Here is a 26,079-nt window from a genome sequence, read left to right on the forward strand (position 1 = left end):
CTCTGGCAGTTTCATCTCCCCATTTTCTTGGTGCTCTCACTTCTTGTGTGCACTGATTGTTTCCAAAAGAGAGACACATCTGACCTACAGCTTCTCAGTTAGAACTGTATGTGTCAGTTATTCATTCATCTGTTGAGCACTTAGCAGCTAAATAGTCACATATTCCCCTCGGGAGCTGCTGTAGATCAAGTGGAGTTAAGAGGAGAGTGATCACTGGACTCCCCTGTACAAGCTGGCCACAGATACCACTCCCAATGATTAATGGGACTGCTATTAAAATGCCTTGTTTAATAGCACCCTAATCTCTGCCTCTGTTGTTTCTTTCAATAGTTCCACTTTAACCCTGCTCAGTCCATTCTGGTGATGGAGGGAGAGGACTTGGACAATATGAACGCTGCTGTGAGGAAAGTTTCGTATATAAACTCTCGCCAGTTTCCCACACCAGGCATACGGCGCCTGCAAATCTCCACAACTGTTCAGTAAGTGTGCCACCACCCTACATGTGTTTCTTTTATTTGTGTCACATTGTATCCAGTTCTCTGTGACTCCTTACTGAGACATAGGGAGTGTTATCCCACCTCAACACTTCTATTACGTGTTACAACAACGCAGCAGACAGCACAACCTGACTGATGTAATAGTTCCCTGTTCACGCAGTGGATTTCATCTTTCTTTCTTTCAGTCCTATCTGTGTCTTTCTTTCCTCTGCTGTCACTTCCCCTTCCCCTAACACTTCACATTCAGTTCGCTGTTTCCACCGGGGGCTAGTTTTTACATTTTCATGTCATGTATTAATAATTCTGGCCCAGTTTTGCCAGAGGAGGCAGGGAAAGAAAGATGAAAAAACAAAGTGTGAGTTTGTATGTGTTGTGAAGAGGGAGAGAAGCTGGCTGGTAAAACAGCCTCCCATGGTGGGTTACCATCAAAATTCATGGATGTTTTAAATATATGTAGACCCCTGCAGCACAGCCCTGGGTTTTTTCTCTCCTCCGTACCACTGGGTTCGATGCACGGCCGCTGGCTGAAGAACTTCAACTAACGCAGCAGAGGTGTGTGTGTGTGTGCACACTTGTGTGCATGTTGGTGTGTGTGATGCAGAGGCTGCTGGTGATGAAGCAGAGCCATCAAAGCTAGAGGCACACCGATTATCAAAGAATAATGATAGCTAAGCTTGCATCATTGCTAAATGTTTTTTAAATTAAGTTGTTCTACCAGACTGCTGAGTGGTAAGCTAGTTGCCATGGCTGTACACTTTCCTGGTTGTGTATGAAATATGAGATCTGCTTCAAGCCCTACAAGGAAATATGTGAGCCTAATGTGCGAAGCACCCACAGCAGTAGAGACTCAGTGACGAGGTGTGCGGAACTTTTAAATGTGACTCTAGCAAAAAACCTCCCCGCAACTGCATTAGTTACTCTGAGAGCCTAAAACTTGGCCTACTGAACAAGGAGGAGTATTGTTTTTGCACAAATAAACAGAAACGCTGAATATTTCATGACAAATAAATTTGTTTCTTGCTGACATTCAATAACTGCAATTACAGTAGGCATGAAGAAAATAATGAAGGAAATAGCTCTAATTTTACATGGCTACTCTTTATTTTTCCTCTTGGGGACAATTTTGAAGGTGAAATACTTTTGAAAAATCCCATTTTTCTGTGCCCCACAGCATATATTTGGTTGTCTGAAGTCACTACGAACTCAAAAACTCTGTAAACCACAATTCTGTCACTTTATTTGGGGCCCCCTACATATCTGAGAAATGAAAATGTGTCATTCCACGAGACATTCAGATTTGCAGAGAAAATTAATTACAGCTCCCAGCTCCTCAGAATTGGAAAGTGACACATTTGTAAGAGTAACAGAAATGTAGGATGATCGTCCTGCTGTGTGTTCACTGCTATGACCTTTGTCTCCTAATCAGCCAATAGGAGCATAGCATGAAATGACATGTTAATCCATGTAAAGTTTGTGTCATTGTGCGAAAACCATTACAACTTTAAAGGGCAGATGAAAGCCAAATCAGCCAAACATCACTTGTGTGATTCGAACATTGAAGCAAAGACGGATCCTATCGGAGGCTTCTAGACCTCGTTGGAAAACATCATGGGTTTAAGAAAAGCAGCAGGAGGAATTCATGAGGACTAAATATTTTAGGACTGAAATATGATCATGCTATGATTTTGTGTGACGTGAGTCTGGATCACTGAAACTACAGCAGTTTGGTAAATGTTGTGCTTTGGATCTTTCATCTTTCATTCAGCTTGGAAGGTTCCTAAGAAAGGAAGACTGTTCAACCGGACCCAAAGCCTTAAAGGAAGAGTTGCGATGTTTCTCGGTCTTATTTTGGCTAAAGCGTGTCACAAACATTTCATCAAAACTACAGGAAAGTGTTTCACCCTTGTAAAAAAAGTACTTATGTCTCCTTTAAACAAATGTTGCTTTACCAAAGAATTTGTAGCCATAAATGTCCCACTGTCTTCTATGCTCAATAAACCACAAAATCTATAATACAATAACCCCCCAAAAGAAACCCACCATCAGGAGTTTTTACTTAGAATGAGTTTGGTTTGCTTGGAGAAATTCTGCAACGTTTCCACACACTCCAGACAACCGGTCTAAGCAGGCAGACAGTAAACACTTGGGTGAGTGGCCGATGGACATGCTGGACCTTTGAGCAGGAGAAGCGCAGGTGTTACTTATGATGTTAACAACAACTCCACTGCACTTAAGTGTCTCCCAAACTTGTTGCCAATGAGCTACAGGAAACAAGTCCAGGACCATGGGCTTGCATTTAAATGGAAGGAAATACCGGCATTGCTGATGTTATCAATTGCACCCTTTATCAGTTATTCAGAGGTGCATAAGTTGGCTCGAGGTGTTAAAGTGTGGTAATGGAGGACTACCTTATTTATATGGTAGTTCAGGAGGAAGAGCAGTTGCCTTCCAATCGGAAGGTCAGTGGTTCTTGGGCAAGGCACTCAACCCCATGTTGCCTGTATGAATGTGTGTAAATATCTAGGAGAAAGCACTGTGTAGCTATACAACTATATAGACTAAGACGTGCTATGTGGGTAGTTGTGGCATATAATGTAAAAGCACTTTGAGCACTAGAACAGTGCCACGTAAGTACAGTCCAAATGGTTAGAGGCTAAAGGACTTGTCACTTTAAAACAAGTGTTACGAAAGGTTTATAGTGTCATTAAATGTTGACCAGGAATGTGCCACAGAGATGGGGGGGGGAAATACAGTCACATGCTGTAGAGCCTGGAGAGTGCAATGTATTCAGCAAATTTATTGACTCATTCATCCGTTTGAGCTTGAACTTGAGCTTGAGTTGCCGTTGAAATAGATTTCTTTTATTTGTATCAGCCATATGGTCGAGGCAGGTGTATGGCCACTTGCCCTGCTGGTTTTAGTGCAGCGGGGCATTTGGCGTATGTCATAACTGTGTGCAGACTATGCCTAACAAGTATACCCTGCCTGTGCCTGACTGTCCGCTGACATATTTACTGGCAACCCAATATCTTTCCCAACTCATTATGTACTGACGCTTGGCCAGTAGCCTGCTACGTCACTTTTGACTGCTTTCTTGAATGCTTTGTTTTCTAAATTGTCTTTTTTTCCCATTTGTCTAGGTACCTAACTTATTGCACTTACTCTAGCATTAGTTATACTCTTAGCTGTTTGGTTTTGGAAGGAAATGCGATTATGATTTCTTGTGACCTGAAGTCCTTTTTTTCTACCCGTGTTGAACACACTTATTGTAAGTCGCTTTGGATAAAAGCGTCTGCAAAATGGCCGTAATGTAATGTAATGTAATGAATGCAAAGGGTACTCCCACGGTGACGGTGTCACTAACGTTGCAGATAATGCAACATTCAACATTGTCCGTAGTTGTCACCATGTCGACAAAGAAAATGTCAAAAGGCCATAAAATGTATATTAACGTATGAACATGATATTTTCCTAACCTCAACACAGTACTTTTAACGAGTAACCAAGCTGTACAGTAACAGAGTGATGGAGGACGAAATAAAGGCAAGAAAAAACTAAAAATATAAAGCATGAGTCCTATGTTTGGGAGTCATGTTATGATCCCCCTCCAACCTGCAATATGCAGCTGCAGATCAGTCCCCTGTGCAACGGAAAGTGACCGTAAAGGGATATCCAGTGCTTTGAAAATTGCATGAGGAATATGTGAGTTCCACACATGAATTTATATGCTGAAGATATTCTGTACACCTAGTTTAATAGCCAACCATGGTTCAGTGTGCAACCTAGTTAAGTGTTCTTTGAAAACCTGAAGCCAGAGCACATCCAGCATACTGAGAAGATGTACTTTTGAGCAAAGTAGAGGACATCAGGAGTCCAGAAGTTAAACTTTAAAATTAGAAAAAAAATCAGTGTATCCTGGAGAAGGAGTAAATACCTTAATAATGCTTAACTACATCAGCAAACTGTAAAAAAAAGTTTCACAATAACTTGTGATACAGCCCAAACTACACATCTGTCTACCTAGCTACCTATTCTACCACTCAAAGTAATCCTTCTTTCAAGTAATTACGGTAAAGTGGTACTAGCTGAGAGCATATCTTTCTGTCTATGGGCATGTTAGATATCTGTCCTGACCAGCTAAAAGCTTTATGCGTATACAGCAAGGTGCTGTACATTATGGAAAATGTGGCTTATTGTTGTGTAACATGCTGATTATTTACATTGATATAAACAGAGTAATCACACATGAGATGATTGAACATTTTAAAACATGCTTATTTATCAGCTTTCATACCAACAAGTCCAAATTAAACTTATTTAGTTATTTGTGAAATTCGAATGTAATGTAGAAACTGTGTCCAACCTGTGTCAGTGTACTCAATGTCAGAATGAGAGGTCATGATTCCACTTCACCTGTCAAACTGATACAACAATGCAAAGAGGGTTGAACTAGCTGTTCACCAGTTCTAATTGTAATGGAATGACAGACTGTGCATTAACATTAACATTTTGTTAAAGGCCCCAAGGTCTGCAGTGCCTTGTTCAGAAAGTTCAGGTAAATATGTGTCCTGTTTGCCAAACCAGAGGAAAAATTCCAAACAGTTGCCAAGTACTTAAGATTAGGTTTAAAGACCATAAGACAATAAGCAATATTCTCTGCCCTGAGATGCTCTTGATATACTCGGCTCAAATGCACCCCTCTAATTGGGCATACAACACAGATTTTGTTTTAACCTAATGGAAGAGCTCAGAAGTCAAATCTCAAATGCGTACTGTTGATTTTAAATATGTTGTCGCCTTCCAATTGTAAGCACAGTTACCAACAGTTGTGCACTTAGCACATTTGGCTACTCACACTAATGAATGGGCATGTTGTTCCCACAATGCAGCAGCAGATGTCAGATGGACAGAATGATAAAAGCAGGGAGGCAGAGAGTCGGTTCGGCTGTTGATTCTGGTGTCCTCACTTAAAGGTTATATATCTGTAAGGAATTAAAACGGACTGGGTTTGTATGGATGAATGACAACTGTAGGACAGGTAGAAGTTTCAAGATGATACTGTGTACAAGTTTTAAAATGTTGGTACTTTTTGTACAAGAAAAGCAACAGTACAGTGTAGGATTCAGTTTGATTCACTATGAGGTCTCTGCTATCTGATATTTTTGCTTTGCCGTGACACCGCCAGATTTTCATTTTCTTTTTTGTTGTTCATTTGTTTAAAATTAGCTTTCATGCTTTGAAATAGTAGGAGCGCACTTTTATTGACTGTTTAGCCCCAGAGGGCTTCACAAATTATCCTTAATTCTACCCATTTATTAGGGTCTGATTCCTGAATAGTCGACCGGATGCCACAGCTAAGCCAGTGTTTTTGCTATTATGAGTTTACAGTTGCAACTCTTAGTGTAGAATCCCGTGGATAACTCGGGTCTCACTTTGAAAGGGCTGTTTTAGTACCCCATCCAGAATAGAGACGGGCAGAAAAAACAGCTGTATTCACACTAAGAGGGTGACACGTGGCCTGCAGCCATTACATGTCCTAAGTGCTGCGGAAAGTATCACTCCTTACAAATACAAAGAGATGTTAATTGATTCCTCTAAAATGCATTTAGATTTGTTTTCTATTTATGCCTGATAACCTCAATTACTTTGAGCCTCAGGGGGGAAAAAAAGTGCTAATCTTTGCAGCAGTCCTTTAAAGCTCCCTTGCAATATTTCTTTATAATTGATTTGGATCGGCTCCAGGATTGTTTGCTGTTTCTTGTTTTTTTGTTTTTGTTTTTTCTGTTCCAGCTTAGCACGCTGATGCATCTGTCGCCTCTCTGCATCACTAAGTTGTATCTCCCACTGCTCACAACAATAGCTTTTTTTCAACAAATGCTTGTTCTGCAAACAGCTACACGCACCACCATCGCCGGAGGAAGGAAAAGCAAAGATTACACAATTCCCTGAAATGTGTTTTTGTCACAGACCATGTCCTGAGACAACTGACTGTGGAGGATTAATGACAGTGGTTTAGTTTGCATCCTTTTGTCGGGCAAAAAGGATGCAAAAGGCAAGTTTCACGCCTTTCATTCTCAAAGAAGGCAATGTAAAGATATTCCTGCACTATTACTGTAGATGAGAACATATCGTAAAATGGTGATTTCTTTTTTGAAGAGCAAAACAGAAACATTTCAAAAGCAATCAGTCTATTTCGACCTCTTTACTTTGTATTTTGTGATAATGATTTAATTGCACTTCACTTCAAATGTATTTAGCTTAAGTTAATGTTATGGTGTATAAGTAATACTAATAAGTAATACACACCGTTAATTAGCACTTCTACATTTCTGAACTTGCATCCTGGTTATTAGCTTTATACTTTATTGCTTGTAACTATAAAATATGTGATATGAAACATTTAAAACCACACATCTGTGTATATATCTCATGTAATTTCTGTCCTGAAGTTCAGGTGTAAAACATAACTATGTTTTATGATCTAATATTTAAATCAATTTTTTTTTTTTAATAAAGCTGAAAATAGAACAGTGACTTTGTTAGGTCCTCAGTTGACAGTATTCTGTTGTTTTCTTTAAAATTTTGTCATATCCTCTCCATAAATCTTATATCACTGGTTTCAAATCTAAGAAGAAAAAAATAGATTTACTTTCCATATTTTTTCTGTAGCTGGTTACACAGCCACAAATGGGAGAGAAGGCAGCGATGTTTATGTGCTTGGAAGGCTTTCGGAGAAACGTAAAGACAAAAATGAGGCATGTTTGTTCAGATTTCACTGCTCATAACATCCCACATTCCTCCACCAGCATCAATGCTTCACCTCCTCCCATCCTGTCCTGTTCTCATTTTAATAGCTCATGTTTTCTATTTGATCGATGTGTGATCTGCAGTCTTCACTCTGTGTGTGTCAACCAATGCATCACAAAGGCTGTGCACCAGAAGTTTGATCTTATTTGTGTGAATACACGTGTGAACATGTCAAATCTGTGTGTGTGTGTGTGTGTGTGTGTGTGTGTGTGTGTGTGTGTGTGTGTGCGCGTGTGTGTGTGCTGGATAACGTTGACTCTGAGCATGGCTTTGAGCTAACAGCTAGCTGCCTCAAATTCTAAAGAGTCGATATACAGTTTGTGCAGCAATTATAGGTTGTATTTAAGGTGCATTTAAGTGCATGCTATCACACACTGACAGGCATTTCAGGAGGCAGACATGCATGTATGAAAACAGCAAGGCACTTCGCTTCAGGCCTGCTGCCTGGGCATAAACATGACAAAGGACCCTATCCCCTGAATAACAGCACACACACTGGTCTGGATTAGGAACAAACAGCTAAATTATTGCTAAATTGCTATTCTTTATTCTCTTGGATGATATATGTTTTTGCTTTATGTTTTTTTTCACCTTTGGTAATACTTGTATTTGCCGTAGCCCTCTGCATAACTATGGTTGTTCCCCTTTTCAACTCTGGAAAAGCAACAACAGCAGGTTCCCATTAAATGCATCCCTGCTGTTGTTCTAGCTCAGAACTGTCGTCATAGTGGCAAGATTTAAACTTCTGGTATAGTTTAGGTATTAAAAAGAAATTCAAAGACTTTAAACAAGTCTTATACAATAAAATGTTTGATTTAGCTTGTTTGATGCATTGTAAAAAAAGAAGCAGAAAAACATTTTGTTCTAAACATAAAGAACTGACAAATGCTTCTATTTGAAAAATAATTCATTTCAGGGTTTTAGCCTCATGAAGGCTGGAGCATTTATTCAACAGAATTTCATTGCATCTCCATATTATCATTGATGCTTGTTTGGAACCATGTACTTATAACAATCTTTGAATAGGAACTTTGTGTGTTTATAATGCAGTGCCAACAGAGTGCCTGTTCAAGCATTCAGTACTGATTTTCAGGCTTGAACGTCCCCTTTGTTTATTCATTTATTCATATTTTCTCATTTTACACAGTGATCCCATTTGAAATTGTTGGAAGGAAATAACTTTGTTGAAGGGGGTGTCACTTCAACACCATGTTTCTAATTAGATCAGAGTGACTGACCAATATCTATGTAACATAACTGAATGTGAAAACCCATTTTGAAAAAAAGCAAATAAAGGAAAAAAGTGTTTACCATCAGTTTGTGTTGGGAGTCTCAGTCACTTCTCACTCTCATGCCATTTTCTCCGTATTTCTAGGTGCTTTGGTGAGGACACGTGTATCACCATCCCAAGCATCGATGCAGTGGTGATGGTGCTGCAGCCCAGTGAGCCCAGGATCACCATCACTGGAGTGGAGAGACTCAGCCGGCCTGCCTCCAACTTTGGATCATCAGGGGGCATTGCTTTGTTCCAGGACCTCCACATCATCAGTACAGTCACCAAGGCAGACACCACTGCATATCACGCAGGTAAGCACTATCACAAAAACACGGCATACCAACAGCACCTAAATTAATGCCAATAAATACCACTCAAATTGACAACGGACAGGAAGTAAGTGAGGAATTAGTACATTGTTTCAGCAACAGCTTCTTGTTCTTCTTTGTTTAGATTTTCTCTCTCCTGTAATGTATACCATCCTGAGGTCAAACGCAGATGGCCGCTACTTAAAATACAACAGTTAAGGGGTAATAGATAATATTAAACCAGGAGAAAAGAGAAAATTAAACAATATACAGTGGACTTTTTTGATGTTATATGTACCATTTTTGTTTAGTTTTTTAAAGTATTGGTAACTTCTCAACTTTTGATGGCATAAAATCCTGCACAAACTGTAAATGTACATGATTTAGCTGTGTAAGTCATTTCCCACTGCGAAGCTCCCACATCAAACAGCTAAAGTCTTGCTTAACTTCACAAAGTTTAAGGCTACGGCTACACGAAAACGAAACGAGGTTTTTTTTGAAAACGGGTTCGAAAATTCTTGCGACCACACGGAAACGCGCTGCTGGTCCAGACGAAAACGATGAAACGATGCAGTACACACGCCACTGTGTCACGCCACGCTGTGAGACAATAGAGAAGTGTTAAAATTGGCACCCAGCGTCAACGTGTGACTGACGCAAAAACGTTTTAGCTGTAACAATGGAAACGAAACGAGGCCGTTTTCAAACTTTCCCACTCTGGAACCCGTTTTCAAAAACTATCGTTTTGGGGTAGTGGGAACGCCGGCTCCGTGTGGCCGCGACAGCGAAACGATAAGAAAAAGTATCGTTTACAGTGAAAAACGTTTTCGTGTAGCCGCAGCCTAAGATTGAGAATGAACTCCCCGAGGGTAGAAATCTGTCTCCCCTAAATATTTCAGCAAGAGTTTTACATATTAATGATGTGTTCACTCATTCATGAAGTCCCATAGCATATTTACACATCACCTGCCTTGCAAAACAAACCTTCAGAAAAAGTTAAACATGTCACAACTGCTCATAAGACTGTAAATAAGCAGCAGTGAGTTGCTCTTTCTTCTCGTGCATCTGTCCAAGCTAAAAAGTCAAGTAAATAAAAGTTGTGCCGAAGATTTGAATCAAACCCTAAAATTAGTCACTGCTCAGAAAATTTGACAGCGCAACAATAAGATGACTTTCCCTCCAACCACATGGTCTTTATCCCCACTGTAAGATCAGGAGGATGACAATGGGGAAAAAAAACAGAAATCAGAGCATAAACAAGTTCCTTCAAAATGTACATACGGAAATCTGATACAGACAAACAGACACAGTCAGCCAGCAAGTCTCAAGTAAGTCTCAAGTCTTAGCTTTCAAGTCCCAAGTAAGTCCCAAGTATTTTTTTCTTGGGCAAGTCAAGTCAAGTCAAGTCCTGTAATAGGTCAAGTCAAGTCAAAGTCAAGTCACCTTATTATTGCAATTTTACCTGCAGAATCTGATCTTAATAAAGTGAAAAGACAAGATATAAGTAACTGTCAGTAAACATCATTGGCCAATGTGTCCAACCGGTCCACCCCGTATCATATCAAGCTAACATTAGCTAGCTACCGACTAGGCTAACAGGATAATATTAGCTAATTATTCATTCACAAGAGCCGCTTTCGGACTGTAGGAACCTTTGGCAGTTCTAAAAACCTTTTAATCCGCGGGGCCGTTTTCTCCCGTGTTCGGACAACAGGAACTCGGGGCTATCTCCCTTAGTTCTTATAACCATTTCAGCTCCTTCTCCGAGGTCGGGACTTTTCATGGTTATATAGAACGCATCTGACAGAGGTGTTTGGTGGTCGGTAGCTACGCCCCTTGTCATGCTGTCACGGCTGAAATGTTTACTCATACAACACGGACAAAACCGGCGGGTGTTTAATAAGTTAAACTTACACGTTGTCTCCTTTGTCTGCAGCGCTCTGCTCCCCTTTCTTCCTTCATGAAATGAAAAAGTATCGTCTCCTGACTCTCTGTGAGCTCTTCCAGCCTCAATATTAGACGCCTGATGTGATTGTCCATGATTAATATCACCATCATGCAGACCATGAACATGGTGGCCTCCCCGCTCTCCATATTAGCTTCTTTGTGGTGTTTTCTCTACTTTTACCAGATTTGTTTTGTTTTGTTTTGTTGTTGAATGTGGCGCTAAACGGCTAACATAACACGTCACTGACGCAGACGGCTGCGCGCGGCACAAAGTCCCGACCTGGTCCCGACTCATGTGCGAATGCAGACTGAAACAGTTCCTTCTTCTTCTTCTTCTTCTTCTTTGAGTTATTGGCGGGTTACGCTGTGCTTGCGCATACCGCCGCCTACTGGTTCCTGGGAGATTCTGCTACCTACTGCTTAGATGCGGGCATATAGCCCTGTGGTTGTTAGGTACCTCAAAATTGCCCTTATATTGACGTCCCTTCCCAGCACTGTGGTCTGATCAAAGCCAGCTCCACCGTCCCCAAGCAGCTCATCCTTCCACTGTTTCCTTTCCTCTTCATAAACAGGACACTCAAACAATACGTGTTGGACTGTCTCCTCCTCCAACCTACAGCCCACACACTGCCCTGATGCCACTCTTCCAAACCTACACTGAGTGCTGTTCAGTAATGTGTTGCCTATCCTCATTCTGGCGATGACAACCTCATCTCTCCTACTGCCACCCACCTTGGCTACCTTCCCCACCTCCTTTTGAATGTTGTACATGTGTCTTCCCTTTCTCTCACTGTCCCACACCATCTGCCACTGCTTCACTACTGCCCTTTGAATGAGTACTTTCGCTTCTCCCCGGCCTAAATGAACTGCTACGTCAGGTTCTGGCCTCTCTAAGGCTTTTTTTGCAAGGTTGTCGGCACGTTCATTTCCCCACACTCCAACATGTGCTGGGATCCATATGGAACTCACTGTGATTGCAGACCTTTCCAAGCGATATAAACCCATATACACTTCAATCAATAAGTCCATCCTACACGACCTTGATGACTGTATGCTGTTTATAACTGCAGCAGAGTCTGAGCATATCACCACCTTTCTTGGCTGTGCCTCCTCCACCCACTCTAATGCCTTAACTATTGCGGTCATTTCGGTAGCATTCACTGACAGATCATCTGTCAGTCTCCACATCTGGCTGACCCCTACTCTCCTGACCACCATGGAGGCCCCTGCTCGCCCAGTCACTGGATCCTTAGAGCCGTCTGTGTAAATTTCAGTGCATGGGTGGTGTAGCGTGCTCTCAGGAAAGACAGAGAACGGAGATGTTTACATTAACCTCCCCCCTTCTTTTCAAATGTCTTGACATCGAAAACATTTCACGGTTTATGACCCTTTCAACGGATTACCTAAAGAAGATAAGGACCCAGATGTGAATTCCGACCAACTGGAGTCTCTTTGTGAGATTCTCTCCTCCACGCCAGCCACGCATAATAAATTATGCAAACTGACACCCTCTGACAGAGAAACAAACCAGGCTTGCTCTTCTTTCCTGGCCTGTTACAAAGGAATGTTCAACTCTCTATTTTCTAGAAAGTAGAACTTTCACCATAATCCTCACTTTCTCCTGGAATAAAACTGTTAAAATCGGAACTGCATAAATCTACAGATCATTTTGAAACATTCGCCATTTTCTTACATGGAGTATTTACCAAGGTATGGAAAATTGGATTTAATAGAAACTCTGCCATGGAGCCACAGTGCCCCCCAAAGGACATGGATAACGGACACTTTTCAATATGTCAGCCTAAACAACCATGGACAATTTCAACTACGGATGTTAATGTTCTCATTATGTGCAAGGCATGACCTAATAGGGTTTAATTCCACAGGTATTACTCAAACAGCTGCAGATCATTCTAAATTAACAGCAAGCAAAGTTGTCATTACCATTTTTGTCATGATAATATGAAGTATTGTATGCTAATAAGTGTTTCATGCTCATATTTGTGTTTATGCCTGCTTTTATGTGACATTATTGTCTGTTAAGAACATTATATTGTCTAAAATCACTGTCATATGGGTTAAATACGGTATAAGAAAGGAGCAGAATCCCCCCTTTTTGTCTCATGAATTCAGCATGGTCAACCCCCCTTTTTCCCTTGGGTCAAAAGCCAGCTGAACTCTGATTGGACGAAAGCTGACATGTGACCTCGAGTTTAAAACCCGAGCGCACCAGAGATTCTCGCTCTCATATCTACCATCTTCCCCCTCTTAGCTCGCTCTTACTGCTTACTCTCAAAATCCGCAACTCTGGGACCTCCCTGTGGTCCTCCAAGCCTTGACCACTCCCTTTGTCCCCTGAGCTTATGCTTACAATTTTTGACCTCTTGTAGTCTTATCGCTTGCTCTTAGCTCAACTCTTCTGTCCTCTCTCTATTTTACTCCGTAACTATTAATTCCCATTTTTTTAGACTTCCTTTTTTTATAAAGTCTGGTCCGATACACGCGAGTGTTTGCTAAATCACACCGCCCGGCCCAAGAAGAACAGCCGACTGAACGTCACCCAGCCGGTCACCAAGGAAACGTGGTCTCCAACAACGACGCCCAGCCGCTGGTAACCAAGGAAACGTGGTCTCCAACAACGACGCCCAGCCGCTGGTAACCAAGGAAACGTGGTCTCCAAGGACTGACGCTCACCTTGTAAATAACCACGATACTCTACGACAAAGTAAGGTGCTGGTTTGAGATCTTTTGAAACCGTGGATAAAGTGAAAACTTTCTCTGGAAGCGACGAATGAACAGACCTACGCGGGCAGAAGACTGTTGGCACAATATCCGTGTTATGAACCAGATTTAGTCACATTTTTGATAGGTAACTCTGTTAATGGCCTGCTCCTTTCTTCCCTATTACCCTTTTTTTTGGTTTCCCCAATAATTCTAATTTCTGTCTCTTTAATCAATTGTTTATACCCCTATATACCTGTGCAATGTTGAATAAATGTTTATTTTAAGCCACTTAAGAGTGTCACAGACAGTTACTAAAGCCGGTTACCAATCCAAATAGGACGCACGACTCAGAATGAGACTGATTCTTAAAATAACATACTAGGATTGCAAGATTTTAAACAGTCTTCCTCTTTGGACTGTAACGTAACAAATTAAAATAAAAGAGGTGGTGTCCCTACTATTTTCGAGGTAAATATTAATTAATAACGTGTCAACGCTACAGTGGTGTGTGTCTCTAATGTAGTTGTTGACATATCCTGCCAGAGTTTCTTTTTCTGTCTCTGTCTCCTCATGTATATGTTGCAGTATTGCCATATCGACTGTCGGTTGTGGAAAAACCCAAGGCGGGACTGGCGATAAAGGCACCGTTGGAGCAATTGTTATGCTCTGAAGCCCTGCTTCCTGTACCCAGGACCCTATGCTCCATCCAAAACCCCAGCCCCGCCTTGCTGCGTATTCCCAGCATTGCTCCAGGACTGCCTGTGCAATGTGTTCCCTCCCATGGCCTCCTAGGTTTGCCCAGTAAGCCAGAGCCAGTTTCTTTCTTCTTAATGCCAGTGGCATTTCCCCCAGTTCCACCTGTAGGCTGACGACTGGGGATGTCCTTAGTGCTCCACTACACAGTCTTAGTGCCTGGGATTGAACTCTGTCTAAAATCTTCAGCTGTGTGTCTGAGGCTGATCCATACACCATGCAACCATAATCAATTGCTGACCTTACCAGCGCATAATACATAGTCATTAGGGAGGTTCTGTCGGCCCCCCAGTCAAGTCCACTTAAGCATCTGATCACGTTTATTACTTTTTTACATTTTGTTTCAATTTTCTGAATATGGATTCTCCATGTCAGTTTCTTATCGAACCATAGTCCCAAGTATCTCACTACCTCCACCCTTTCCAGTGGCTCGCCGTACAAATACAGCTTCACGTTGGTATCCACCTTCTTGTTAGTAAAAAATTCACAGCAGGTCTTTGATATGGAAAACTTAAATCCCCAGTTTCGTGCCCATTTTTCCACCTCCATAATGGCCTGTTGGATCTTGTTGACTACCAGGTTAACATTCCTCCCCCTTCTCCGAAGTACTCCATCATCTGCATACAGTGAAACCACTATATCTGGGCTTACATTTTTAAAAATGTCATTTATCATGATGTTGAACAATACCGGGCTAATGGCGCTGCCTTGCGGAGTACCATTTTCCACCTTTGCAACTGATGATAGGTCTGCTCCTACTCTCACCTGTATTGTACGCCCAAATAGGAAGCTAAGTATCCAGTTCTACATGCGCCCCCCCACTCCCAGCCTGCTTAATTGCATCATTAATCCTTCCTTCCATAACATGTCGTATGCCTTCTCGATATCGAAGAATACTGCGACTAACACCTCTTTCATGACTAGTGCCTTCTTAATGTCTGTTTCTAGTCTTATCATTGCATCTATGGTTGACCGCCCTTCTCTGAACCCACACTGGTAGCTGGAACATGAACCCTTGCTTTCCATATAATATGCCAGCCTATTTACCTGTCAGAATAGGGCTGGAAAGGAGGACTCAGATGCAGAAAATCCAAATAGGCAGGGTTTTATTATAACTAATAAAATAAAAGAGGAAAACAAAAACAACTAAATGCACTCCTACTAAACCGGAGGCTCTACAAAATCGAGAAATGTAATCTATAACAAAAAAATCACTCCTATAGGAGGCTATCAATGGCTATAAAAAACTTAGACTAGATTATTAAATTTAATGAACAAAAAAAAAATCACTCGCAAGGAGGCTATCAAAAGGCTATGAAAAACTTAAATTAGATTATCAAACTTATGAACAAAAAATCACTCGCAAGGAGGCTATCAAAAGACTATGAAAAACTTAAACTAGATTATCAAACTTATGAACAAAAAATCACTCGCAAGTAGGCTATCAAAAGACTATGAAAAACTTAAACTAGATTATCAAACTTATGAACAAAAAATCACTCGCAATGAGGTTAGAAATCGAGGCTAGGAACGCACGAACAAGGCAGGAATCTCTGTGACTATGGAAGGCTTGGGTGAACGAAAAGACGAAACACTCAGGCACAAGACAAAGGGAGACGCAGACTATAAGACACATGAGGGTAATGGGAATCAGGTGGACACAATCAGGAATCAGGGAAGACACTCCAACAGGTGACACATGAGGAAGGGCAAGTGACCTGAAACAAGAGAAGAGTTACTTTTCAAAATAAAACAGGAAATGACAAAACATGGAGACAAGACAAAAACCCCAACCTGACCTCACCGTGTGACCAATATCCTCTCCATTAGCTTGGACAGGTTTGAGGTAAGGGTGATCGGTCTATAATTAGATGCCTTTGATGGGTCCTTCCATGGCTTTACAATTGGTATCACCAATGCATGCTTCCATGTTGCTGGGACCCTTCCCTCTTCCCACACTCTGTTATACACCTCCACCACCTTTTTTGACACTACGTCAGACACATGTTTTAACATGACGTAGCATACTCCGTCCTGCCCTGGTGACGTCTGGGCCGTACTAGCCAAAGCACTTTTGAGCTCAAACAGGGTTATCTCTGCATCCAAAGGGCTCTCAAACTCTGTTCTTTTCCTGCATACATCTCCCCACTGCCTCATCAGTGTCTGACGATGTGTTGCCCACTCAGCACCCAGGTTGGTGGAGCTATGTGCCTTCACAAATGCGTTCTTCAGCATTTCTGCCTTTTCTTTGGTGGAGCTGGCCACCCTGTCCCCCTCTACTAGAATTGCCATTTTCTTTGATTTAGCTACCTCCATTATTTTCTTGATCATGCCCCATACCTCTTGTACTTGTACCTCTTCCCCTATTTGGGAGCAGTAATTTCTCCAGCATTTCTTTTTTGCCTCCTTGATGACCTTCTTCGCTACTGCCCTTGTCCTTTGATATTCTAGAACTTTCTCAGGAGTAAGTGTCCTCCGCAGTACCCTGAATGCTCTGTTTCTTGTTTGTATGGCTTCGGAGCATTCTTGTGTCCACCACGGCACTACTTTCTTCTTTTGTTTCCCTGTAGTCTTTGGTACAGTGGCTGCTGTGGCCAACGATAACATATCTGCCAACATTCTTACTGCCTCGTCCACATTTCATCCCACTGTGATATTGCCTACCTGGGCCTCACAGAGTTGGTTAAATTTATCCCAATCTGCCTTCTCCCAGCCCCACCTCCCTGAGTACCAGTTATCCTCCTTACCGACATCCATTCCTATTCTGCACATTACAGGAAAATGGTCGCTCCCTATTGTGGAGTCGCTTAGTATATCCCATTCACATGCCCCAGCTATTGAGCTTGACACACATGTGAGGTCTAATGCTGTCAGTGCTCCTGTCCTGATATTTATCCTTGTGCCCCGCCCATCATTCAAACGTAATAGTGTTTGGCTATCCAGGAATTCTTCAACTACTTCCCCATTCTTGTTAGTGATATCACATCCCCTCAGTGTATTATGTGCGTTGAAGTCCCCACACCACACCACCTTTTCCCTTCCCATTTGGACTATTCCTTCCAGTAGCTCCACAGATAGCTCGTTACATGGGTTGTAGTAGTTTACCACAATATTCGTTCCCCCTGTCCATCCAACCTCTACAGCCACACACTCACTTTCACCATTCACTTGCAGTTCCCTGTATACCAGCCCTTCTCCTATAAACGTGCAACACCAACCCCCATGCCCTTCTTGTCTGTCTTTCCGTACTGACGTGTACCCTGGAATATTGAACTGCAATTGCGATGCCAGCCAAGTCTCTTGTATACATAGGAGGTCAGGCAGTACCGGCAGTTCGTAAATAAACGTTTTAAAGTCCTGGCCATTGGCCACTAAACTTCTTGCGTTCCACTGTAATATTGTAAGTGGTTTTACTGTCATTCCACTAACTGTGATGATTGCATGTTGCCCTCCTGCAGTAATTTTGTCACCTGTTCTATGGTCACATCTGCCATGTCTAAGTGGGTCTTTGCTGCCGTTACTATCACTTTGATGCGTTCGGTGCGACTCTCTTTTTTGGTTACACAGTTAATCACATATGCCAGGAAAGCTAGGAATTGTGTCTTATCTGCAATCATTGCATTTGGCCACACCTGACATCTGTGAGCCTGGGTCGGGTGCCCCTCTCCCCCTGGTGCCCTATTCTGGCTTTCTGTCATTCCCACTGCTGTTACCGGCATGTGCACTTTCTTAACTTGTCGTACTGCCTCTGCGTATGTTACACCTTTATTCACCTTAACTTTCTGTACCTCCTGTTCCTGTTGTTGAACTGCACATCCCCTGTATGCCGCACTATGCGCACCTCCACAGTTACAACACTTGGGTGCCTGACTAGGTAACTTACACATCCTATCTTGACTCTCTGCTCTGACCCTTTGCTTATGGGGCTCCCACCTCCTCTTTCCATCCTCCTTTTCCTGCCTTCACCTGCTCGTTCGGTCCCTTCACTGCTCCAAAAGCTTATCCCACTAGCACCCTGAGATTCAGCTCTTACCTCCTCTCCTTCATCGTTGTCAGAGCCGCCCTCCATAGTGAAGCGAAGTGGGCAAAAGAATGAAATAAAGCAGGAGTGCAGGCCAGCCAACGGCCATCAGAACTACACCCCCGCTCTACCAAAACAACTCAAAGAAACTTATAAAGAAACGGAAAACTTGCCCACTCGCATTCCACTTGGATGTCGGCTACCGCTTCCAGCTATAAGCTCTGCTACCTGTGTCAGTCTCTCACTGATTCAAACTGCAGCAGAATCTTGCACCAGGAACCGTCCCCCAGCCCTGCTGAGTCCTCAAACACTTCTGCTCCGCCTGTTGTTGAAATTGTTTGTTAGTGTCTCTCCTGAAACAGTTCCGCTGGGGTAGGACAGTTATAAGAACGAAATTCGAGTAGGACAGTTCTGATAACTGCGTTCTTATGACTACTCTGTCTGAAAGCGGCTAAGAAGGAAATAAGGTGTCTTTTTTTTCAAACCAATATCAAACCAACTTCACCACGGTCTGTAGCAGCAGCTGCAAGAGACACATTTCCGGAAAGGTACTGGCTTGATTAAATTCATTCTGGACTCTATATCCGACCACATGAAGACCTCGGGACACTTCGGTTTGGCTTTAGGGACCCTCTACTCACTACCACGTAAGTGTTATGTTGTTTGGAGCTGTAGAAGAGGTATACAAATAGCGTTTTGTAGCGGCGATACTCGATGCCCTCATCACTTCCAGGCTAACGACTTTTGGCTAAAAACGGTCAAATCGAAATTCTCAAAACACATCCAAATGACATGATTTTGATGTCAACTCAACGTATGTACTCCCAACATCCCGTAAATTGATCTAAAGTGCATTTTACTCCGGATTATCCCTTTAATATTTGTAGAATCCTCTTAAAGAGCAGGATTAGTACTTGAAAATACTCCAAACATTTAATCATGTATCCTTTTTATAAAATCACTACAAAGAACACAACTATTGCAGCAGTGGGACTTAATGGAGTACAAAATGTTGCTCAAAGATGTAGAGGGAAAAAGGTTCAAGTTTGCATAACATAGCTACTCCTGTACATCTCAAAACTAGGTTCTCTGTAGAACTTTTACCTGGTTGTTACACCCCTACGATACCAAGGGCGTCTTGTCACTAGCAGTACTTGCAGTAAGCAAGAGCCTTTTTGTCAAATAACCTTGCCAATGTGTTGTGTCATTTTCCAGCAGCACGGTCCGTTCCCCTTCCCACAGGTATTAACCCCTCAACAGTTGCCATATCCTCTCCTCTTTGTCACTATACAATTATAGACCTACTGCTGAGTAAGGACTGTACCAAAACTGATCCTTTCGTTTCCTCTGCCTTGACCAGTGGCAAACGAATACGACATTAAAAACTGAGCAGCTCAAGTCTCGTCCAGAGATCTGACCACAGAAGCAGGAATTGCCTGCCAAGTTTTGTCCCTGGCAGTCAGTTAGGATCAGATAAGCAGTTTCATTGTCTATAATGTGAAAAGAAGGAGAAGCAGAAAGTGGAAATGCCATCAGGAGTCCGAGAAGCTCTTTCAGCTTGTGAAATAAAGACCACAGAGATTAGCTGCAAACCAAAGAAAGACAGAAATGTAAAAAAAAGATAGGAAGAGAGTTTGTGTGGGGGAGATGGTGTTACAGTGAAGTTCCATAATGGACACATTTAGTTTTCTCTCTGGCTTGAAATGATTCAAGATGAACAACATATTTCTTTCACAGAGTATGCAAGAAGTGTTTTTCACCCTGTTAATCACTTTGTCTCTTTGTCATTCATTTGTCTTTTCCTTGAGCCTGCTCAGCACTGCCTCTTCTCTCTCTGTCCCTGTCTCTCTAATTCTATTACTGTACAGTACCGTTCAAGGGTTATTCTGATGCCTTTACTGAAAACCAAGGTCATCACATCTTCCTTCAATTCATCATCTTTAATGCCACATATTTTTGACAAGTTTGCTTTAATGGTCGTCTTCTGTTCTCTGACTTTCTGCTTCACTGTAGAGCTTTTCCTTTAATCTCCATTTCTTTATTCCCAACTTTTCTGTACTCTTCATCTCCATTCTTTTCTTTGTGATTCTTTTGAGGAGGAATTGCTTGACTCCCCCCCCCCCCTAAGATCAGGACTGGGTGATTACGCAAACTGATAGTGGGACAGTGCTCCACTTCTTGTCGCTGTGAAAGCAGCCAAGCAGCATTTAATAGCGACGAGGGCAACACAGGCCAGACTGAAAACGGGACTGTGAGCCTAAATTGCCAGCACAAGCTGTTAAGAAAGCGATAGATAGTTTTCTGAACAAAGTATATCATGCTATCTTTGATAGTACATGTTCAGTTAATGTTAGGAATAAGTTTTAGGGTGATTTTTTTTTTTTTTGTAATTTTGAGAAGTATTAAAAAAAACTACACAATGTAGTTTAAAGGAAGTTTAACTTTTGCTTTACCGGTAATGTCTCCTTAATGGTTTTCTATTTAACTTTTATGGTCATCTTTGCAGCTCACTTACTGTTACTGAATCAAGAGTATAGAATACTTGTAAAGTTTGTGAACCGATCTTTTATTGCTCGTTACACAGACACAGAGTTTGCTAGAACTAGCTAACCTCACCTCCCACTAATGTCCTAGCTATGTTGTTGCAGCCATACTACTAGTTCAGCTAAAGTTGGCAACTTTACAGCAAGCCTAACTCTCCGTTGTTTAGAGGAGAATTGTGCTTTTATATTTGTCTCACTTTGAAACAAAGCTCTATTGAAGCATATTTAAGAATGTAGCTATAACAAGCTGAGACTTACACAGCTCTGACCCATCATTAACTTATGGTGCTTTAAGTTAACATGGGTTACGTGCTGACATTTCGACATCCCACCAGTCCGACATGGGCCTCAAATTGTCGGAATGGCAACACTTAATTTTCTATCAAACATCCCATCATTCCGACACTTTTTTCCTCCTATGGTCGGAATGATGGTTTTATTTTTTTAAACATCCCGCCTGTCCGACAATTCCTTTAATTCTTTACCCAAAACATTTTGCACTAATGCTATGCCGTCGCAAATATGCCCTAAAGTTTGGCAGAGAGCATTTTGCCCCTATTTTGCATCTAAATGAGTAAGTGGAGCTGTTTCCATTGCATCTCCACATTAAAACACACAGATTAGTCAGATAATGAAAACAGTAGACTACATCAGAGTCTCAGATTGGACGTGATTTTAAAGGAAGTGAGGAACTCCACAACCTGGCACACCAACTTTAATAATCTAATAATATTTAAAAGACTGGGTGTATGGTATGCATGGTATGAAAGATGCATACCAGTGCGCACAATATCACCGCCCGTGGATGTTTATACACTTGGAAATTCACATAGAAAGTGGCGGTGTGAAAGATCCATGCGTAATGATTGCGAGCATGGACAAAAGACGTCTTTTCTGTGGATTTTGGAGACCAAAATCTCATGTAGAAAATGTTTTTACATGTAAGAGGAGCTGAACATACAGCTTTCATCCACGAACCAACATGGGAGAGCCCCAAGACGCATGTGCCAGACACAAAGACGCATGCGTAAATCACCAATATTGACCACTTCATGCTGTTTCGTTGATTTTTTTTCAGTTAACTTTCGTTTCTTTTGGATTTTAGTGCATATTATGCATATATTTATAACATATCCATGTTTGTAATCCTTTTTTTCCTGGATTAAATTTTCTAAAGTTGCATCGGAGTGTGTGATTGAAAACCACCATGGTCTGCTTCCCGTTCAAGGCATCTCCTCCTTCAGATGCCGAGACTTTGTGTTTTTAATTACGCTTTTAAAGACTCTATCACATCTTTACACATAAACATGTCTCAAAACATGTAAAATGCATGAACACAAAGAAGGGACTTACCTGTTGAGTAACGCACATTTCCTTTTATGGAAAGCCTTGTAAGAATGGTGGGACGTTTGCATGTCGTAATAGTGGTATATCGGACTGGTGGGATGTCAGAATGGCGGTTGCCTCCGATTAAAGGCTCTAGCATGGTTGCCACGTCTGCTAGCACGAGAGGTGTTGATGACGTCATGATTTCGTACCGGCTATATACGGTGGCGCAAGTCGATGCGCCAGTAGTTGCAATTTTCTCCATAGACATAATATACGTAGACGCCTCATACTGTAAACTGAAGCCTGATTGCTTCAGACGCAAAGCCTCTGACGCTCGGACGCATAGCCTCTGCGAGCGTCAAAATCTTGACCACTCCCCCACACAGAGGCTCTGCGCGCGTTCTCGTGCACCTCAAAAAAATCCTGACTACGCGACAGACGCATGCAGACCACCAACGGAAGTGCGCAGACAAAAGCGGCTGTGATTGGTCCTCGATGTGCTTTTCTGGGTTTAACAAGTGTAGCAAACCCCCCAGTCTCTTCTCTGGTCTGGTTCAACGGGCGTACAGACCACCTACGCTTCCTCCTTCGTCTTTTCGCCAACTCCAATAGCAGAATCCTTTCTTCTTCAAGGTCGAGCAACTCCATATCCATCTCCATAGTATCTTGCAGACGCGCCATTGTTGTTTTGAGCAGGATCAGCGTGTCAGCGGAATATATACACTCCCCCCACCGAAGTTCTCGCGACTCGCGAGAGTCATGTTATGGTTGCAGAACCATAACGTGAAAAGTGGTTCGCGACCAGAGCAAAGCAACACGTCAAGACGATAGACGCAGAACTATAATCTGCCCTTGACGCTGCTTATTGGAGCTGACGTATCAGCGCGGCAGCCATCTTGACTGGGTCTCCAATGCCCCCACATTGCACTTATTTCGACTGAGGACTGTGTATATCCCCAACTACTATGATCATAACTCCCCGAATATTTACCGGATTTTCACACGGTTTGCTTTGTTACAAACGACAGAGATTTAGTTATGATACAGGACGCTGTCACACATTAAAAATGCGTGCTTTCATGCTGAAAGGCTTTGTATTATGCTCTTTAACAAAGACATATGGTAGGCTATGGCATATTTATAAATGTATAACTTAATTTAAATGTTATATTTTAATAAAGAAATAAGTTTGATTGTTCATTTGAATTTATTTCTCTCTCTCACAAACACATGACCCTTCTGTAAGACATATACATACAAGCTCCCATATAGGATTCAAGGACTTTTTTATTTGTATTCCTACAGCAAAATTTTGTTGGCACTCAAGAACAACAGACAAAACAACAAATAAAGTGTTGTGAATAAAAAAAAAGTGTTGAGTAATAAAAACAGTTATAAATATATCAGAGAAAGATATATAGTTCTAAAAATGGTGGAATTATAAATATTGTGGAAGTAAACATTGAATAAAATAAAATAGAATAGAAAAATACTTTATTCATTATTCACCTACATGACTTATTACTGATTTATTGACGCAGAATATGTAACATAATATTGCACATATATACTGTACCAGCTCAGTAAAAAATTTTTTAAAGGCCTAGAAAAATAAACGTTGTAATTCCAGATCATTCCAGCGTTACACTACCCTGTTAGGCTTGCAAGTGGGGCTGGGGAGAAAAAACCCTTGAAAAATAACTGTTTTGCAGCTTCTCACGTACGCTTGCACTCTGTAACTCCAGGGTAGTTCCTTTTGCAATGTGGTGCAGCCTTACTTTGTGAAATACAGACACCACAAATGAGACAAGCATCATCTCTAAGCCTGACAATCTCACCCGTCCTGTCAAAATCATCAGGCTTGAAGTGCTCACCACAGAGGTTTGACGACTCAGTCGCAATAAAAACCCTCCCGTCTTATTGCAACTTCCCATTGCCTCCTCAAGCCTGTATCACTGGGAAACCTTCAAAATATGAAGAAGAAACAAAAAACAGCAAGAGACAATGAGAGATAGTACCAGTCCCCGCTGTAAAAACTTTGCACGTAAGTAACGTTAGTTAGGATGACATAATATTATATATGGTAAAATAATCAAAATTACTGTTTAATCTTACTTGTGAAAGGTAATCCCACGTGATCTGGTATCATTACTGCGCCGGTTATTGCAACCGTAAACTGCACAAAATATGGGCATCGTTGCTCACTCTCCGTCGACTCCAATTGATTCTGCAAAGCAAGGCAAGGCAATTTTATTTGTTTATTTGTACACAAGGTAATTCAAAGTGCTTTACAGCTACATAAAATCACAAGAAGGCAATAAAATCATTAAAAAAAAAAAAACATAAAAAATAATCATTAATTAATTAATTAATTTAAAAGTGAGGAGTGCAGATAAAATACTTTCAGGTGTCATATGCACAGCTAAATAGAACTGTTCTGGTGCTAGCCTAGAGTGAGGAGACCCAGCCAATATGGCGGCGACGCTGTTACGTTCCAGCACGCCATAAGGCGTCTACGTATATTATGTCTATGATTTTCTCCATCACAGAGGTTACCGCTACTCTACAACCACGAAAGTCGAGAAAAAAACAATGCCATTGTCAAGAGCAGGAATACTGCCATCAATGATACTGCTGCAGTATCTGGAGGATGAAATACTTAGTGTGTTTCTGTGTTTCACGAAGTTTGTGAGCCAACAATTCAGTCAATGGAGGTGAAGGTCTGAAGCCCCCGACATCACCACTTCGAGTCTCTGCCCTCTTCTTTGCCTTCACGCATCTTTCCCGTAGCTTCTTCCACACATTCTTACAGAACTCTCCCTCTTTCCCCAAAGTTGGTCCCTGTGCTGTTTCACTGCAGTTTTGTACAGGTGCCTGTACAAACGCACCTCCTGACTGAGTCTGGTCTCAAATTGGACCATCCAGTTTGTCGTTCTCGGCGCAGCCAAGTTACAAAAATCGACTGGTGCGCGACAACGCGCTGCGCCGTCTTTTCAAGGCAAGCACCAGGCCTGAAAAGTAATTTTGACGTCACGGGTTGGCTACGCCGTGAGCTACGCGTCAACTGTAAATCCAGCTTAAGATGTCAGCAGTGTAAACATACTTGTTTAAAAGTCTAAATTTGCTAATTAGTTAAGGAATGTTATGTTTTCCTTCATCTCCTAAATGGAGGTATGTGTCTCTTTAGCTGTTAAATGTTGCAATCCAGCTCCAACTGCTAACTTTATCTGTCATTGCTGTTGAGCAGGCAGTGGCAGATACAGTGACTTTATCTAAGCTTTTCTGCTGAAAAGAGCTGCCTATACAAGTACAACTTGCAAGCTGGTCAACTAAAACAATAAGCCAACAGAAGCTTAAAAGCATCAGGCTCAAAATCACACTTTCCTTTCCTGTTTTGCTCACTCTCTACCCTTTTTTATACCCTTTACTGTATTTGCCACTCCCTTAAATAAACCCCTCCAAACACACACATTTGTGTTTCAGTCCACTTGGAAGCTGTTAAATGGGCTTTGCTGGTTTCCTCCCTTGGGAACTCACAGTGAGGGAAACCACTGGGTAACAGTGAGAAGACACTAGAGCTTAGCAGCTTGTCAAAGAGCCCCAGCACCCATCCAGAGTAGCTTTGATGAGAGCAGTCTGAAGAAATGTGGTACCACAGCAGTTCACAATGATGTCTGCATTCAGAGAGATCACAGATAATTGGAGTCCAGGAGTAGTAGTAGATTTTGCTGTTGTGTCTGAGCTGGTCGAATGACTGATGACTCTTCAAACGTGCCATTTTCTTTCACAGACTTTTCAGCATTGTAACAGCAATTAGACTTAGTTATACTGCATATTCATATGCACTGGTGAAAGTGTATTATATTTGTAGTTT

General features: G+C 41.8%; 1 protein-coding gene across 1 annotated transcript in view; it reads left to right on the forward strand.

Annotated features, from left to right (window-relative positions):
• The window catches only part of LOC142388585 (calsyntenin-2-like), a 355,755-nt gene that overhangs the window by 318,339 nt on the left and 11,337 nt on the right, over positions 1-26,079 (forward strand). Inside the window, exons 11-12 of the mRNA XM_075474005.1 lie at positions 331-479; positions 8,680-8,891. Coding sequence (XP_075330120.1) covers positions 331-479; positions 8,680-8,891 — 361 coding nt within the window. The remainder of the gene's footprint in view (positions 1-330; positions 480-8,679; positions 8,892-26,079) is intronic.

Source organism: Odontesthes bonariensis, chromosome 9, assembly GCF_027942865.1.
Source record: "Odontesthes bonariensis isolate fOdoBon6 chromosome 9, fOdoBon6.hap1, whole genome shotgun sequence".
NCBI classification, from domain to species: domain Eukaryota; kingdom Metazoa; phylum Chordata; class Actinopteri; order Atheriniformes; family Atherinopsidae; genus Odontesthes; species Odontesthes bonariensis.